Here is a 19,472-nt window from a genome sequence, read left to right on the forward strand (position 1 = left end):
TGCATTTGGCTTGGTGGTGTTGTTGTACAGATGTGTTGATGCTATAGGGTTTTACATAAATGATCTGATACACTTGCTAACTATCTTTGCTCACCACATGAATAAGAGTGTCGATGCCTAATGAAAGTGTTTAAGTACAGTAATTCCTATTTGTGATATCCAGGTTCTGGGCCAAATCACTGTCCTCGCACTCCAGGCAGATGAGATGTGTGACAAAATGAGCCTCAGAGAGTGAGGCTGGACATGGATGTTTCATCTTTGCAAATTGAATCATTGCAAGCTGTTATCTTCAGCAGTATTATAAACAACAACTTGAATTAGTCATTGGACTGTTCCTATGTTTAGGTAGGAATTGATACAATGGATCTAATTTGATGTAATCAAATTTGTCACCAAGCAGGGCACTCATGGGTAGATTATGATTGCAAGATATCATGCAGTGTAGTTTTAATTTTCAACATTATGTGGTGAGAGGATAATTAGAGAAAAGGATAATATAGATAAACCAAATGAAGTACTAAAAAACCGAATTGAATATGATCTATTTGTTCTCTGGCAATATTCTAAAGGGAAATCACATTTCTTAGGATATAGTTAGACTACGGAGGTCATGAAATGTTGTCAGCCACTGGTGATTGTCATGCAAATCACTGCAGGACTCACAGTAATTGACCTTTATTTAACATAAACACGTTTAGCATCTCCGGCTTCCACACTTAGCGGACCTTTGGAACATGTACAGTTTTAAAAAGTCTAATAAATCCATTTAATATAGCCTACACAATCACAATAAATCCATGATTTATTTTAGTCAAGTCTAAAGAAACATTATGATGTGAAGAAAATGTAGCCTATTTCAGAAGAACAGAATAGCATATTCTGAGCCATCCATATGTTAGGCCCTGATCTGGCTATGCCATATAGCTGTAGGCTACACTAGTTAATTTAGCAGGCAAGATTTGCTTATAATTCCCATGGCATTATTTTATATTATTTTATAGTAAGAACAATACAATTGAACATAGTTGACTGACATAGAAAGGATATTTTATCCAAATGATTTACAAAGGGGTGTGCACATGCAGCTATTCTGTGTTGAGTGGTTGACAAAGAAACAGGTCCTCCTATATGCTCCATTTAGAGTTATTTATGCAGATTTAGTTGTAATACAAACGTTAGGCAATATGTCTTGATTTCTAATATATTCTAAGGCTGCATGACGCAACTAATGAAATTGAGTTGCATTAAGGCTGCACACACTTCATCAGTATCTCATTCACAATTTGGCAAGCACTGGATAATATTCTCACCCATCAGACTATTCTCAATTTATTATCTGGTATTTACGTATATCCTACTAATGCTGTATATGTGTGGAATATTTTTTTATTTAGAATGACCCACAAAATAACAGACGTCATCAGTAGCCTGCACTTGAATAGCGAATGGAGGTTATGTTTTAAATATGCCAGGTATGCTACCCCATTCGTAAAGCCGATTAATGTGCATCATTTTAAGAATTTAGCAATAAATATAGCTACACGAGAAAGCTGGGATCCTCTTTTAAATAGTGTCCAGTCAAAAGTCACATGATTGCGCAATAACTGGGCTTATAAGAACACGTTTCTCTAGGCTCTGTAGGCTATGGGCTCTGGGCTCTCCAAAACTTATAGGCCTATGAGCTATGGGCTCTCTAAAACATATAGGCCTATGGGCTCGGCTACATGATACATGCGACTAATTTGAAAAAGTGCATACACTGTTCCTTGCCTTTTAGACTACACACGCTGGGCATCATTCACAAGTGATAATATTCTCACCCATCAGACTATTCTCAATTTAATCTGGTCTTTACATATGCTAAATTATATATGTGTGAAATTAGTTTTGATTTAGAAAGGCCATTATCATGCATCTGTCGGAACACGAGTAGGGGAAAAAAGACATGTCATCTGTATGCATTTCAACAGCAAATGGAGGACGCTTTTCCGGTGGTTCATTTTCATGCCAGCCAGGTAGGCTACTCCAGTTGTAAAGCAAAGCAATGTGCTTCATTTTAGGAATGTTGTGAAATAAATATTGTAAGCCTATAGAAATATGATTGGATCCTCCTCTTTTTAATAGAGGCCATCAAAACTCTGTTTTCTCACGCAATTGCATAGCCTATAGAAATGTTGTACAACATGGGCTTATAGGAACACATTTCTTTCCATGCATCAACCAGCTATAAGGAGCTGGCTCTCACTGAGCAACAGGTGATCCTATTCCTCTCAAACTGTGAATGGCAGGACTCCCATGAAGTGTTTGATTTGATTTGATTTTCGATTTCATTTGCATTGATGTCAGAGTGATTAGAAGGACAATAGATTGCAGAGTATTGGCCTCACAGGAGGTTGGTGGAACCTTAATTGGGTAGGACAGAATCCTGGTAATGGCTGGAGCGTCAAAAGTGGCATGGTACCAAATATAGCAAACGTATGCTTTCCATGTGTTTGACGTCATTTCATTTGCACCGTTCCGGCCATTATTCTGAGCCATCCTCCCCTCAGCAGCCTGCTGCTGTTTGGTAGGCTACTAATGACCATCAGCAGCATTAGAGCGCAGTTACCGTGGCGTGACCCAACGGTCACGTGGAATTTGACTTGGAAGTTGACTCGTGACTGCCGGTGTGGCGGTAATATGGTCACGGTAACAATCCTAGATATAGTATTTTTTTAGGATATAGAACATCTAATTTCTCTGTATACAGAATAGTCATGTAACCTTGTCATAGCCATACACATCAATCTTCTTAACTCACCGTCAAACTTGGTCTTGAGAATATACTCCCTGTAGAATCTCCTGCCATTGCCTGGCTTCAGAGCGTCACAGACCTTGGTGGTGGCGTTGGGGCACAGTGTCTGCCTCATGTTGTGCAGGGCATGAGCCATGGCATAGACAGCATTCACCACAAACATGATCTTCGACTCCGGCTCAAACAGGCCATCGCGCAGAGAGTGCTTCCCACAACCCAGGTCATGGAGGCTACACTGGAAACGATTCTCCCAGAACTCCCTGAACCAGGGGTTGCGTGTGTTGTTGTAGGGGTTCAGGCCTGTGAAGTACTCAGCAAACTGAAGTATGGGGTAGGAGGCCAGCTCGATGGTGAAGGCCCCATCTGCCACAGCCTCGCTGCCTCTCACCACACTATCCTGTCTCCCCCAGCCATCGCTGGCCACCCAGATGAAGGACACGTTCATGCGGTTGGCGGCTACCAGCAGTTCCCGGGCATCCTCACTGCGCGTGAAAAGGATGACCACCTTGGCGTTGGACTTCTGCTGTAGCGAGCGGATCACCTGGTCGTAGCTGTAGCGGTTCATCGAGCGGCTCACCTTAGCTGAGGTGGCGATGCAGATCTGGCTGGCGCGGGCTTCCTGCTGGAAGGCATCGATACCTGTCTCCCCGTAGTCGCCCTCCGATGCCACGGTGGACACGTAGGTCCAATTGAAGTAGCGCAGGATCTCTGCCATGGCCTTGGCCTGATAGAAGTCAGGGGGCACCGTGCGGGCAAAGTAGTCGTAGCGGCTCTTGTCACTGAGCTTGGCGCTGGTGGAGGCATAGCTGATCTGAGGAATCTGGAAAAGACGAAGGAGGTTGGCCACCTGGAGAGGGAGAGAGGTACCATGAGACCATGATCAAGATTTCAACAATACTGTAGGTATTTACTGTACCTAGACTTTACACCGGGGTTCCCCAACTGGCAGCCCATAGGCCAAATTTGGCTCATGGGAGGTTTTAGTTGGCCCCCCAAGTTCTTGGAGCAACTAAACACCACTAAATCAGCGGTCAATTTGCAGTCCACAAATTATTTGTAATTATGTTCTGGCCCTATGACCATCCTCTCAAGACAAAATCGCCCCCCTGCTAAATCTAGTTGATGATGCCTGCTTTACACCCTCATAATAGTACTGGTAAAGTTTAGTACTATAACTGTTATACATGTATTACAATTCACTGCATTAATGGGAGTTCTGATATTTTATTGAATCAAAACAGATATTGCGTGTGGGTAATTTCTTTATAACTCATAATTTCATAAGTTCATGAAATGAGCCATATCAGATACAGAATACTGTAGTCTCACTAGCATTTTGGCCAACAGGGACAATCAGTCTCTCCAATCTGTAGCCTCTCATCTCCCTCTGAGTCCCAGCAGTGTATTTCACAAATCTCCTTTCTGCTGATTGTGTGACAACATCCTGGGGTTGCCACGGGCTCCAGGGATGCCCACATAACCTACTACCCAGATATGTCATATCTGATCTACCACACTGTCAACAACATCCACCAATAAAGCCATGCAATATCAGATGATTCATTGCCTTGATATGGAAACACACGGTATGAACTACATTTAGATATAGATTCCATTTCACTATAAAGAAATACTCAGAAAAAGACAGACACAGAGAGACAGACAGAAGGGGAGTCTGGTCTGATCACGCCAAAGAATGCCACGCCACTTGTATTCTCTTTTAATTCAGGGTCTCACTCTCATAGCATAACATCTTGAATTCCAGCAAACCTTTCCTTTAATGAAATTTGATAGCACATCATGAATTACGTTGGCATTCAATACTTTGTTTGACATTTAATTTGTGCAATTTTAACATACAAGTCAAGAATAAGAAAATAGATGCGTAGGTGTTCTGAAATTATGTTGAAATAGTATGCACGGCCATATATAGAAGATCAGGGTTATTTGACCAAGACCTCTATGAGATATCTAATTAATTCTGTATATCATAATAATTAACGATTATTAAACATTTTTGCTAGTTGAAAATGCAGCGTAAATGAAGTCAAACATTGGGAGATGTCAAGGGAAATCTGTTGTGATGTGCCTGAATGAGTCTTAATCACAGGACTCTTTATTAAGTTTTCTGTTTTGCAGACGCTCTTATCCAGAGCGACTTACAGGAATAATTAGGGTTAAGTGCCTTGCTCAAGGGCACATCGGCATATTTTTCTCCTAGTCGGATCTGGGATTCAACCCAGCAACCTTTCGGCTACTGGCCCAACGCTCTTAACCGCTAGGGTACCTGCCGTCCTTATTATTCTCGGAGATCAGAGGGATGAATACCAGATGTGATTTCCTAACTGAGATATTTATTAAAATGAATGCATTAATATTATACAATACACTCTACGATAGCAAAATCAGAAGCAGCTGGAATTGAACCCAAGACCTCAATCGTCCAGATACAAACTAGTCATCCATCTAGACTCTAAACCTCAGAATGTCATATATGGTGATATGTATTGGCACGGTATGCGTCACAGGAATTATTGCTACACTATTACAGTAATATGTAACTAAAATATCTTGTTCTTTAAACAAGAGAAGGTGGCAGTCAAATCATATTCAAAATAGTTATTGCGTTTTATGCATGTTGCCATAGAAACTGTTTAAAACATATGAGTAGTTGTCTGTTTAATATTTGAAAAGTGTGTTTCCCTGGAGGCTTCCTGCCTGGCTGACTAGAGATTCCCTGACTGGGAGCTCTAGTTATTATTGCCATGAAACATTCTCCAAAAACCTCTCCTTCCCTAACCCACCTCGACAGGCTTTTTAAACACATGTTCAGACAGCTAGCAGCAGCCTGTTTTTTCTCCTAGGAGAATTCGAGCACCAACTTAAGTGCCAACTGACACAAGATTCAGAAAGTACAAAATCTAAGTCTAACTTTCATCTAAAAATAAAACTTCCTAGATTAGCACTACCATCAACCTTTACCCACTGGGCACAGAAGTCAATTCAACGTCTATTATAAGTTGGTTCAATGTAATTTCATTGAAATGACGTGGAAACAATGTTGATTCAACGTGTGTGTATCTAGTGGGCAGTTTGCTCAACTGTAATGCAACAATGATTTTAATTGGGATGCATGCAGCCCTGAAATCATTGACAAGCACTGGCGTGTATTCATGGATGCCAAGGGAAGCCAGGCTTCCCCAAAAAAATTGACAGAGAAAAAAAGAAAGAGGGGCACGAAACAGCGCCCCTCTGTATGTGTAGGCCATCTATCTGATGCTGTCAGGTCCAAAAAGTATGACATTGCTGCTGCCCGTAGCATTTTTAATTTTTAACATTTATTTAACTAGGCAAGTCAGTTAAGAACAAATTGTTATTTACAATGACGGCTACCCCGCAAAACCCAGACGATGTTGGGCCAATTGTGCGCCGCCCTATGGGACTCCCAATCACGGCAGGATGTGATACAGCCTGATTTGAACCAGGGACTGTAGTGACACCTCTTGCACTGAGATGAAGCGTCTTAGATCGCTGCGCCATTCGGGAGCATTGAACGCAAGGGAACGGAGCATTTGGCCTCCCTTGATAAAAAAATGGAAATAATAATAATAGCCAATCAGCGTTGAGCTAAACTGATTGAGCTCAACTGTGAATGGAAGTTGGAAGTTCAATATGTAGCTAGATGTAGAAGGCAAATGTTCACTAGCTAACCATGCCCTTGAAAGGAAATTAGGCTAGTGAGCAAGCATTTTAGCCAGGTAGCCTAGGACAACAAAAAATACAAGTGTGTACTGTATGACAGAGTGATGAAAGAGAGCAGGATTCTCGTTTCTCTACAAGTAGGGTGAGTCAAAATGTTTTTTTCTACTTGCATGAACACGCATGCACACACACACACACACACACACACACACACACACACACACACACACACACACACACACACACACGCACGCACGCACGCACACACACACACACACACACATACACACACACACACATAGAAATCAGAACCATGGACAGCCACATCATATTTACAGTTGAAGTCAGATGTTTACATACACCTTAGCCAAATACATTTAAACTCAGTTTTTCACAATTCCTGACATTTAATCCTAGAAAAAGTCCCTGTCATAGGTCAGTTATGATCACCACTTTATTTTAACAATGTGAAATGTCAGAATAATAGTAGAGAGAATGATTTATTTCAGCTTTTATTTCTTTCATCACATCCCCAGTGGGTCAGAAGTTTACATACACTCAATTAGTATTTGGTAGCATTGCCATTAAATTGTTTAACTTGGGTCAAACGTTTCGGGTAGCCTTCCACAAGCTTCCCACAATAAGTTGGGTGAATTTTGGTCCATTCCTCCTGATAGAGCTGCTGTAACTGAGTCAGGTTTGTAGGCCTACTTGCTCGCACATGCTTTTTCAGTTCTGCCCACAAATGTTCTATAGGATTGAGGTCAGGGCTTTGTGATGGTCACTCCAATACCTTGACTTTGTTGTCCTTAAGCCATTTTGCCACAACTTTGGAAGTATGCTTGGGATCATTATCCATTTGGAAGACCCATTTGCGACCAAGCTTTAACTTCCTGACTGATGTCTTGAGATGTTGCTTCAATATATCCACATCATTTTCCTTCGTCGTGATGCCATCAATTTTGTGAAGTGTACAAGTTCCTCCTGCAGCAAAGCACCCCCACAAGATGATGCTGCCACCCCTGTGCTTCATGATTGGAATGGTGTTCTTTGGCTTGCAAGCCTCCCCCTTTTTCCTCCAAACATAACGATGGTCATTATGGCCAAACAGTTCTATTTTTGTTTCATCAGCCCAGAGGACATTTCTCCAAAAACTACGATCTTTGTCCCCATGTGCAGTTGCAAACCATAGTCTGGCTTTTTTATGGCAGTTTTGGAGCAGTGGCTTCTTCCTTGCTGAGCGGCCTTTCAGGTTATGGTGATATAGGACTCGTTTTACTGTGGATATAGATACTTTTGTACCGGTTTCCTCCAGCATCTTCACAAGGTCCTTTGCTGTTGTTCTGGGATTGACTTGCACTTTTTGCACCAACATACGTTAATCTCTAGGAGACAGAGTGCGTCTCCTTCCTGAGCGGTATGACTGCTGCGTGGTCCCATGGTGTTTATACTTGCGTACTATTGTTTGTACAGATGAACGTGGTACCTTCAGGCATTTGCAAATTGCTCCCAAGGATGAACCAGACTTGTGGAGGTCTAGAACTTTTTTTCTGGGGTCTTGGCTGATTTCTTTTGATTTTCCCATGATGTCAAGCAAAGAGGCACTGAGTTTGAAGGTAGGCCTTGAAATACATCCACAGGTACACCTACAATTGACTCAAATGATGTCAGAAGCTTCTAAAGCCATGACATAATTTTCTGGAATTTTCCAAGCTGTTTAAAGGCACAGTCAACTTAGTGTATGTAAACTTCTGACCCACTGGAATTGTGATACAGTGAATTAAAAGTGAAATAATCTGTCTTGAAAAATGACTTGTGTCATGCACAAAGTAGATGTCCTAACCGACTTGCCAAAACTATAGTTTGTTAACAAGAAAGTTGTGGAGTGGTTGAAGAACAAGTTTTAATGACGCCAACCTAAGTGTATGTAAACTTCCGACCTCAACTGTAGCTTATGTTAATTGTACAATTGTTTTTGATATCTTTTAGTTGTCGCTGTATTAGACTAAGCATAGGTGACTTGATTATGATGAAATGTTGAAGTTAATATGGTGCTGGAATAGTGGAGGCAGCTCCTGTTTTCTTTGCGACTTACGGTAACTCTCCGTGGTTCTAAATTAATAGTTGTTTAGTGGTTTGAAAATGTCAGAAAAGTTAAATTGCTTGACCATGCTGAAGGTCATGTAACTGTTGGTTACATGCAATATGCTTTGTGGATTTCACTGGACAGAGGTTGCTCTCCGGTTTTGTGATAAAACAAAGGTGTGGTTGAATTTATTCTGCCACTGTGTCTTCTTTTTGTCTCGGCTTTAGACCTGTATATCACGATCGCAAGGCTTATAAACTAACAGGTTATAAAGCAAACAACGCAATTATCAGGTGTAATATGGCATTTCTTTCTGGCTTTACCCACGTACCGCTACTGTCGACAAGTCTTATAAATTAAGTCCAGGAAAGGCATCTAGTCTACAACGTTTTAGCACTCAGACTAAATTGACAGATTTCACTTTTTCAAAAACACTAGAATTATAAGAGTGAGGAGATAGAAAGAAAATAATATTGGGTCAGAAAAATGTAACTGCTGGATGGCGCAAACTATTTCATTTGTTGAGTCAGCTGTCAGTGTTGATAAAATGATGCAGAGCCATAGCTGATTGTGACAGGCAGCTTGATGGTATACTATTGACATAGGACTTGTGTAGCAGACCCATTAAGTGACACCTAAGTATGTCCACACATCAACATGTACGAGTTGACACATCACTGAGTATACTTTGACTTGGAATGGAAAAGCCTGAGTTCAGCATCAAAAGAAAATGGTTCACACATTTACACAATAGTAACTAAACATACATTTCTCAACATTAGTAGATAACTCCCAATCAATATTTCGTTTCTCCTCCATCAATAATCTTAAATGTAATTCCCCATGCCCCAGGATGTATCTTATGCTTGTTTTTATTAATCCTTACACGGTCCCAGAGGAGATAAAGCGTAACCCAGAGGCCATGTCACGGATACAGTGTGTTGTGGGCAATGATTAAAACCATGTATCTGACTTACTTGTCATTGTCAGGCTTCCTCACCACTCAAATTATGTGAATGCTCTCAGGCCCAGTGAGTCGCTCTGGATAAGAGCGTCTGCTAAATGACTAAAATGTAAATGTATACCTATAACAAATTGTTGCCAGTGCCTTGGGGAATGACATGATCCACCCATCCCTCACACCTCAAGCAATTAGATGTATTTGCTCAAAGGCAACTCTTAACTTTTGGTCAAATTACTGATCTGTCAGTCTGGCAGACAGACAGAAATCAAATATACTTCAAGCAGAATACTCCTATGTATTGAGAAACAAAAATCTTTCACACTGTTTATCTTTCTTGAATCACTATTATTGATTAACTTCTAGTTCCATATTCACTTTGTACTGCAGCCTAGCTGACTTAAACATATTAGACATGCAGCTCATACTATTCCCGACACGAGGAGACTCCTCCTCCGTGAAAGAGCTCTGTATTTAATTAAGAAAATTAGGGAGCAGGCAAGGAGAGGATTTGTATAGGAAGAGTCTGCTATTGAGCAGATTACTTGGAACAAGGTTCTCTCTGGAGCACACAGCCTGAGCGTGGAAAGAGAGATTTCAGACAGAGACATGACCGTAGCAAACAGCGCTCTGACAGGTTTTTCAGCTCTCATGTATTCTTCACACCGAAAGAAACCCAGCACAGTGGAAGAACAGAGTGCCGAAAGACAAAAGCACAGCCGAGCACCATGTCCACGGCTCAGTATCAAAACACAGTAACCTGACACAGAAACAGAGTAAAAGTACAGGAGTTGAAATAGTGCTAAAGCTAATAGAGACTAGAGTGGTGCAGCACTCATTATTGCATTAATAATAGAAGGCTCCAGGGTGGTGAAATGTTATGTTGTAATAGTGGTACAGCAGTAGTGTTGATTATGTTGGTGCAGAAGATATTCATCTATGGCTAGTTTGGACTTTAGTAGCTAAATGACTTCAATGTTTTCTCCCCATGCAGAGAAAACAATTATTGAATTTACACTTGGTGGGTTTCGGAAATAGAAAACCTGAGGTTGCTGTGCAATTTCCCCAGTGCAATATTAGAGGGAAGAGTCAGATTTCCTAAAGAGGTGCTCAGGTTTTTTGGTGAAAATGTACAGTGAGAATGATAATACAGTATGATCAAAACGTATTGATGATACCATGTGAAGTATCTGATTTTATTTTGCGCTTGCAAGCACACATCTCTATTCCATTTGATCAATTCCATTGATTAATGGTTTATGGAAATCATTTTCAAACTGGTTTCTACAAGTTAATGAGCGAGAAGGATCAACAGCAGCAGCCAGTGCAGCCACCATTTCTGTATGGACCTCGATTTGTGCACGGGGGAATTGTCATGCTGAAACAGGAAAGGGCCTCCCCAAACTGTTGCCACAAAGTTGGAAGCACAGAATCGTCTAGAAATTTGTTGTATGCTGTAGAGTTAAGATTTCCCTTCACTGGAACTAAGGGACCTAGCCCAAACCATGAAAAACATCCCCAGACCATTATTCCTCCTCCACCAAACGTTATAGTTTGCACTATGCATTCGGGCATGTAGCGTTCTCCGCCAAACCCAGACTTGTCCGTCAGACTGACAGATGGTGAAGCGTGATTCATCACTCCAGAGAATGGGTTTCCACTGCTCCTCCTACACCACCCCAACCGCGGCTGCTCGGCCATGGAAACTAATTTCATGAAGCTCCCAAAGAACAGTTATTATGCTGACGTTGCTTCCAAAGGCAGTTTGGAACTCGGTAGTGAGTGTTGCAACCGATGACAGCAGATTTTTACACGCTACGTGCTTCAGCACTCGGGGGTCACGTTTTGTGAGCTTGTGTGGCCTACCACTTCGTGGCTAAGCCATTGTTGATCCTAGACATTTCCACTTGACAATAAAAGCAATTGGTTGACTGGGGCAGCTCTAGCAGGGTAGAAATTTGATGAACTGACTTGTTGGAAAAGTGGCATCCACGTTGAAAGTCACTGAGCTCTTCAGTAAGGCCATCTACTGTCAATGTTTGTCTATGGAGATTGCATGGCTGTGTGCTCGATTTTATACACCTGTCAGCAGTGTGTGTGACTGAAATAGCCGAATCCACTCATTTGAAGGGGTGTCCGCATACTTTTATATCTATAGTGTAGAGAGAGGAAGAAGGGAGAGAGAGAGGAAGAAGAGAGAGGGGGGAGAGAGTGAGGCCAGAGAAAGAGAGAGAAAGAGAAGAGAAATAGAGAGAAGAGAAATAGAGAGAGGAGAGGAGAGGTAGAGGCTGTCCTAATTCAGGCCACAGCAGCACAGCCTCATGGAAATGCCCATCTGCTCTTCCCATAAGGCTGTCTCAGTGTGCTTCTGCAGCAATAACACAGTATTCCCCACCGTGCCAGTCCTGCGCCATGCTCACTATCACACATGCACAGCTGCACACTCATACATTCTCAAACATATATGTACCCTCAGGGGCGTCATACACCCCATAAATCACAAAGTATGTGAGGAAGGCTGGATGGTAGTCCGAATGGGGACTAGGCCCCCTGTCCATAAATAGGAGAATTTTGTATTTTTCAATCACCTGAAACAGCTTTTCTCTGCAATCTAGAGCCATCCTCATTATGTCTAATTTTATGTAAAAATATTTATATTGTCCTCTGACAAATCAACTGTAAATTTCGGTGTTCCTCAAGGCTCCGTTTTAGGACCACTATTGTTTTCACTATATATTTTACCTCTTGGTGATGTCATTCGGAAACATAATATTAACTTTCACTGCTATGCGGATGACACAAAGCTGTACATTTCGATGAAACATTGTGAAGCCTCAAAATTGCCCTGAGCTCCTATGTCAGCCACACTAGAAGTTGTGAATGGCTGGGGCTCCTTCGGGACCTGTGCATCATAACTAGACTTTACCAGCATCCATCGTCACTGTAATTAATTGAACACACCATGGCGAGAGAAGAGGCAATACAAGTGCCAGTCCATCTCAATGTCTCCTCTATGGCATCTAAGATTGTCATCTAAGCTTACCAACTCCCCTAGATAATTCCTTGCCCCCACTACCTTAGACCAAAACAGAAGAGTCTTTTTAACACTTTCACACTCTGATCTGCTCATCATTTACACTATTCCTTTTTTGGACTATATTTTTATGGAATGGTCTGCCTATCCATGTGAGAGACGCGGACTTGGTCTCGACCTTTAAGTCTTTATTGAAGACTTATCGCTTCAGTAGGTCCTATGATTGAGTGTAGTCTGGCCCAGGAGTGTGAAGGTGAACGGAAAGGCACTGGAGCAACGAACCGCCCTTGCTGTCTCTGCCTGGCCGGTTCCCCTCTCTCCACTGGGATTCTCTGCCTCAAACCCTAATACAGGGGCTGAGTCACTGGCTTACTGGTGCTCTTCCATGCCGTCCCAAGGAGGGGTGCGTCACTTGAGTGGGTTGAGTCACTGACGTGATCTTCCTGTCCAGGTTGGCACCCTCCATGGGGTTGTGCCGTGGGGGAGATCTTCATGGGCTATACTCGGCCTTGTCTCAGGATGGTAAGTTGGTGGTTGAAGATATCCCTCTAGTGGTGTGGGGGCTGTGCTTTGGCAAAGTGGGTGGGGTTATATCCTGCCTGTTTGGCCCTGTCCGGAGGTATCGTCAGATGGGGCCACAGTGTCTCCCGACCCTTCTATCTCAGCCTCCAGTATTTATGCTGCAATAGTTTGTGGCGGGGGGCTAGGGTCAGTCTGTTATATCTGAAGTATTTCTCCTGTCTTATCCGGTGTTCTGTGTGAATTTAAGTATGCTCTCTCTAATTCTCTCTCTTTTTCTCTCTCTCTCTCTCTCTCTTTCTTTCTTTCTTTCTTTCTTTCTTTCTCTCTCTCGGAGGACCTGAGCCCTAGAACCATGCCTCAGGACTACCTGGCCAGATGACTCCTTGCTGTCCCCAGTCCACCTGGTTGTGCTTCTGCTCCAGTTTCAACTGTTCTGCCTGCAGCTATGGAACCCTGACCTGTTCACCAGACGTGCTACCTGTCCCAAACCTGCTCTCTGGGGACAGCAGGAGCAGTAGAGATACTCTGAATGATCGGCTATGAAAAGCCAACTGACATTTACTACTGAGGTGTTGACCTGTTGCACCCTCTACAACCACTGTGATTATTATTATTTGACCCTGCTGGTCATCTATGAACATTTGAACATCTTTGCCATGTTCTGTTATAATCTCCACCCAGCACAGCCAGAAGAGGACTGGCCACCCCTCATAGCCTGGTACCTCTCTAGGTTTCTTCCTAGGTTCTGGCCTTTCTAGGAAGATTTTCCTAGCCACCGTGCTTCTACACCTGTATTGCTTGTTGTTTGGGGTTTTAGGCTGGGTTTCTGTACAGCACTTTGTGACATCAGCTGATGTAAGAAGGGCTTTATAAATACATTTGATTTGATTTTGATTTGAATGGACATTAGACCAGTGGAAATCTGTCCTTTGGTCTGATGAGTCCAAATTTGAGATTTCTGGTTCCAACCGCTGTGTCTTTGTGAGACGCAAAGTAGGTGAACGGGTAATCTCCGCATGTGTGGTTCCCACCATGAACCATGGATGAGGAGGTGTGATGTTGTAGGGGGGCTTTGCTGGTGACACTGTCAGGGATTTATTTAGAATTCAAGGCACCCTTAACCAGCATGGCTATCACAGCATTCTGCAGCGATATGCCATCCCATCTGGCTTGCGTTGAGTGGGACTATCATTTGTTTTTCAACAAGACAATTACCCAACATTAAGGGCTATTTGAACAACAAGGAGAGTGATGGAGTGCTGCATCAGATGACCTGGCCTACACAATCCCCCGACCTCAACCCACGTGAGATGGTTAGGGATGAGTCAACAAGTGCTCAGCATATGTAGGAACTCCTTCAAGACTGTTGGAAAAGCATTCCGGGTTATGCTGGTTGAGAGAATGCCAAGAGTGTGCAAAGCTGTCATCAAGGCAAAGGGTGGCTACTTTGAAGGATGTCAAATATAAAATATGTTTAACACTTTTTTGATTAGTACATGATTCCATATGTGTTATTTCATAGTTTTGATGTCTTCACAATTATTCTACAATGTAGAAAATAGTACAAATAAAGAAGAATCATTGAATGAGTAGGTGTGTCCAAACTTTTGACTGGTACTGTATATATATATGACTTTTTTACAGGGGCACGTACCCCTGTGCCCTCTATTGGAAAGGGAAAGGGGCATGACTTCTCTGCGTGCGCTGCCAGATACACATCACACCCACACACACACACACACACACACACACACACACACACACACACACACACACACACACACACACACACACACACACACACACACACACTTAATACTGAGGAAGAGGATGTTCAAAGAGGATGTAATATTTTGTGGCCAGTGTGTGTTGTTGAACTATCTCCTTCTCCAGGTGTAGATAGCAGACTATAGTACGAGATTCCATAGAATCAATAGCAGTTCACTTCTCAAGAGTTTAGTTGCTTGGCAACCAGGTGGAAATGTGACCTGGTTAGACAATAGAGGACTGGATCTCTCTCATCAGAGCTCCCCTCTCACCTTGCCGAGCGATATTGGCCCCCATACTGTAATGGGTCCAGAGGTGGCTAGTGGGAGGAGCTATAGGAGGATGTGATCATTGTAATGGCTGGAATGGAATAAATGGAACGGTATCAAACACATCAAACATATGGAAAACACGTTTATTTTATTTTAGCCATTACAATTAGCCCGTCCTCCTATAACTCCTCCCACCAGCCTCCTCTGAATGGGTCACTTAAATATGCTCTGCCAGGGACCCCACAGTCACCACAGCAGACAACACACACTCCTGCTGTCATTCGAAGGAAGGAAATAAGTAATGTATTAGAATGCATGCATATCTTAAATTGTGTTGGCACTTCATCTTGGCAGTTTTGTCTTCTGAAGCCCTTTTAACTTTCTCACTCAGCTCTCATCCATCTTCATCACACAACCAATTCCCATCCTTTCTGTCTCAGATGGAGCATTGTACAAAATGGTCATGACATCACGTGTGTCCGATCGAAGTGTTCAGGAGGTCCTTCAGCCTTCCAACTGAGATCGACTTCTCGCCCCCATTTTCTCTCTCGTCACAATAGTATGGCCAAGCAAACTGGGAGTGGGCTAAAATGTTGCCGCACAGGATCGTAAAGGTGGACAGGGGGACACACTCATTCAGTGGTGCAGAGGATGATATGGATTGTGAGACTGCATGAATAGTCAGCTCTGCCGAGCCACTGAATAACCAAATCACGTGAATTATTTATTATTTGGGGGGGAACATGTTCCTTACTTTTTCCCTATGAATTATGCATTTCCACTGCATTGCTTTACTGATATGTTTCATCATTATTGTACTTTCTGGCATGAATTCGATCATGTGTGTGCATCCATGTAAAATCCACTGGGTGAGTCATGTGTGCTCCAAGAGATTGGCACTGTCTAGAACCAGATGAAAACCGCTGAGGACTAAAAATAGCCATTGTCTTTAAAATAAGAATGAGATGTTAGAGCTCTCTGTTACCACAGCCCAGAACCTCATTAATATAGTATACATTAGGAGAATTATTCTAGTCTAGTAAATGTCAACCAATGTTTCCATAAGTGTGTTTGTGTGTGTGTGTGTGTGTGTGTGTGTGTGTGTGTGTGTGTGTGTGTGTGTGTGTGTGTGTGTGTGTGTGTGTGTGTGTGTGTGTGTGTGTGTGTGTCTCTGTGTGTCTGTGTGTGTGCTCGCTCGCGTGTGTTATCATTAGAAAGAAGAGGCATTGCCTCAGGACTCACATAATCAAGAGGCCTCATGAGCTGGGCTTTTTTTAAATATATATAATGTTTAAATAATTTCTCAGCTCGAGGCAAAAAAAATAATAATACCAAAAAAAATCCCCATTAAAATCTGTCTGTATCAGCTAGAGATATCTGGGGGGCTTGTATACGCTGTGCCTAAATCCAAAGCATCCGCCAGTGTCGACCTTCCGGATCTGCGGTGGATGGTGGCCGAGCTACAGCGGTGTTTGTAAGACCAGGAGAAACCCCCCGAAAATCGGTCTTCTCTCGAAAACGTCTGTAACATTCGAGCGGTTTGGGCTACACTAATATGACCACTCTATTGAAATATTAGACTCTCACAAACACGATCCATTTTGCTCTACGACCCCCACAAGTGTTATGGGGCTCATCTGAAGGTAACCCGGTACCGGGTAAAAAAATTCATGGACATGAATTCGGCATTTCAACGTAAAAGGTATCCAGATAATTCCACTGTTAAAAAATAAAATCCAGAGCATTCTTATATATCTCAGATATAGGACAGACACTTCAAAACATACTTCCTTTTGATTACATTTTTGACTATCTGTTTTCCATGTATGAATCTGTCATTCAAAGTATTTCTATTGGCTAATAGCAGTAAGGCCAAATTGTATGTTTCATGAAATAATCTTTATACCTACAGGGGTTCTAAAAGTCTAAATCAAATAGCTAAATGATCCTTGGTATGACCATCTTAAAACAATTCCATGTTAGCTTACTAGAAACCCAGCCCAGACTCAATACACATTTCTTTAGTAAAAAGATAGGTGCTGCTGATAATACTGCCATCAGCGTTGAGGCAGAGGACATGTACAGTGCCTTCGGAAAGTATTCAGACCCCTTGACTTTTTACACATTTTGATACGTTACAGTCTTATTCTAAAATTGATTAAAAAAAATATTTTACTTAGCAATCTTCAATACCCCATATTGACAAAGCGAAGACAGGTTGTTAGAAATTTTTGCAAATGTATTATTTACCTTATTTACAGAAGTATTCAGACCCGTTGCTATGAGACTCGAAGTTGAGCTCAGGTGAATCCTGTTTCCATTGATCATCCTTGATATGTTTCTGCAACTTGATTGGGGTCCACCTGTGGTAAATTCAATTGATTGGACATGATTTGGAAAGACACAGACCTGTCTTTATAAGGTCCCACAGTTGACAGTGCATGTCAGAGAAAAAACCAAGCCATGAGGTCGAAAGAATTGTCCGTAGAGCTCCGAGACAGGATTGTGTCGAGGCACAGGTCTGGGGAACGGTACGAAAACATTTCTGCAGCATTGAAGGTCCAAAAGAACACAGTGACCTCCATCATTCTTAAATGGAAGAAGTTTGGAACCACCAAGACTCTTCTTAGATTTGGCCACCCAGCCAAACTGAGCAATCGAGAGAGAAGGGCCTTAGTCAGGGAGGTGGCCAAGAACCCGATGGTAACTCTGACAAAGCCCTAGAGTTCCTCTATGGAGATGGGACAACCTTCCAGAAGGACAACCATCTCTGCAGCACTCCACCAATCAGGCCTTTATGGTAGAGTGGCCAGACATAAGCCACTCTTCAGTAAAAGGCACATGACAGCCCGCTTGGAGTTTGCCAAAAGGCACCTAAAGACTCTCAGACCATGAGAAACAAGATTGTCTGGTCTGATGAAACCAAGATTGAACTCTTTGGCCTGAATTCCAAGCGTCACGTCTGGAGAAAACCTGGCACCATCCCTACGGTGAAGCATGGTGGTGGCAGCTTCATGATGTGGGGATGTTTTTCAGAGGCAGGGACTGGGAGACTAGTCAGGATCGAGGGAAAGATGAACAGAGCAAAGTACAGAGAGATCCTTGATGAAAACCTGCTCCAAAGCCCTCAGGACCTCAGACTAGGGCGAAGGTTCAACTTCCAACAGGACAACGACCCTAAGCACACAGCCAAGACAATGCAGGAGTGGCTTCGGGATAGGTCTCTGAATGTCCTTGAGTGGCCCAGCCAGAACCTGGACTTGAACCCTATCGAACATCTCTGGAGAGACCTGAAAATAGCTGTGCAGCAACGCTCCCCATCCAACCTGACAGAGCTTTAGAGGATCTGCAGAGAAGAATGGGAGAAACTCCCCAAATACAGGTGTGCCAAGCTTGTAGCATAATACCCAAGAAGACTCGATGCTGTAATCGCTGCCTAGGGTGCTTCAACAAAGTACTGAGTAAAGGGTCTGAAAACTTTTAATACATTTGCAAACATTTCTAACAACCTATTTTCGGTTGTAATTATCGGTTATTGTGTGTAGATTGCTGAGGGAAAAAATGTCAAGTGGTCTGAGTACTTTCTGAAGTCACTGTATGTGTAGCCCATGTATCTGATGCTGTCTAGCCAAAAATATAATGGTATGTGATACTCTTTTTGGCCAGACAGCATCAGATACATGGGCTATATATAGTAAGACAGAAGAGCGGTGTTTCGTTCGACTGGATGCTTTCTCCAGTGGGTTTCAGCCACTTGCAAATTGAAGGAAATTTGACGGGTGCACAGCGCGCTGTTCGGATGCTGGAATGATTTTGGATGAATGTGCAAATGTAACCTACTTTTTAATTGATTTGTTTGACAATCAAATGAAAACATCATGACTGTTTGTTATTAGGCCTGTTGATTTGACCGTATTCCCGCCACACCTGTGGTTACGAGTCATGAATGAAGTCAAAATCCACATGATCGTTTAGTCATGGTAACCTTCGCCTCTTCCGAGTCCATACGGGAGTTGCAGCAATGGGACAAGACTTTAACTACCAAATGGGGAGAACATTTTTAATAAATAAATAAATAAAAACAAATAAACACTTCAAGAGAGCCCAGAGCTCATGTTGCTCAACCTTTCTATAGGCTATGCAATTGTGCAAGAAAACAGAGTGATGGTCTCTGTTAAAAAGAGGAGGATCCAGTCAGCTTTCTATAGGCTAGGCATGCTATATTTATCTCTCAACTAATATTAAGCACATTGCTTATCTTTACAAGAGAAGTATAGACATCAAAACTATGAAATAACACATATGGAATCATGTAGTAACCATTAAATTGTTCA

At 42.4% G+C, this 19,472-nt stretch overlaps 1 protein-coding gene across 1 annotated transcript in view; it reads right to left on the minus strand.

The window, feature by feature from the left end:
* The window catches only part of LOC106565576 (metabotropic glutamate receptor 2), a 59,219-nt gene that overhangs the window by 11,947 nt on the left and 27,800 nt on the right, over window positions 1-19,472 (minus strand). Inside the window, exon 3 of the mRNA XM_014132850.3 lies at window positions 2,801-3,641. Coding sequence (XP_013988325.1) covers window positions 2,801-3,641 — 841 coding nt within the window. The remainder of the gene's footprint in view (window positions 1-2,800; window positions 3,642-19,472) is intronic.

This window comes from Salmo salar, chromosome 12 (genome assembly GCF_965601325.2).
Source record: "Salmo salar chromosome 12, fSalSal1, whole genome shotgun sequence".
NCBI classification, from domain to species: Eukaryota; Metazoa; Chordata; class Actinopteri; order Salmoniformes; family Salmonidae; genus Salmo; species Salmo salar.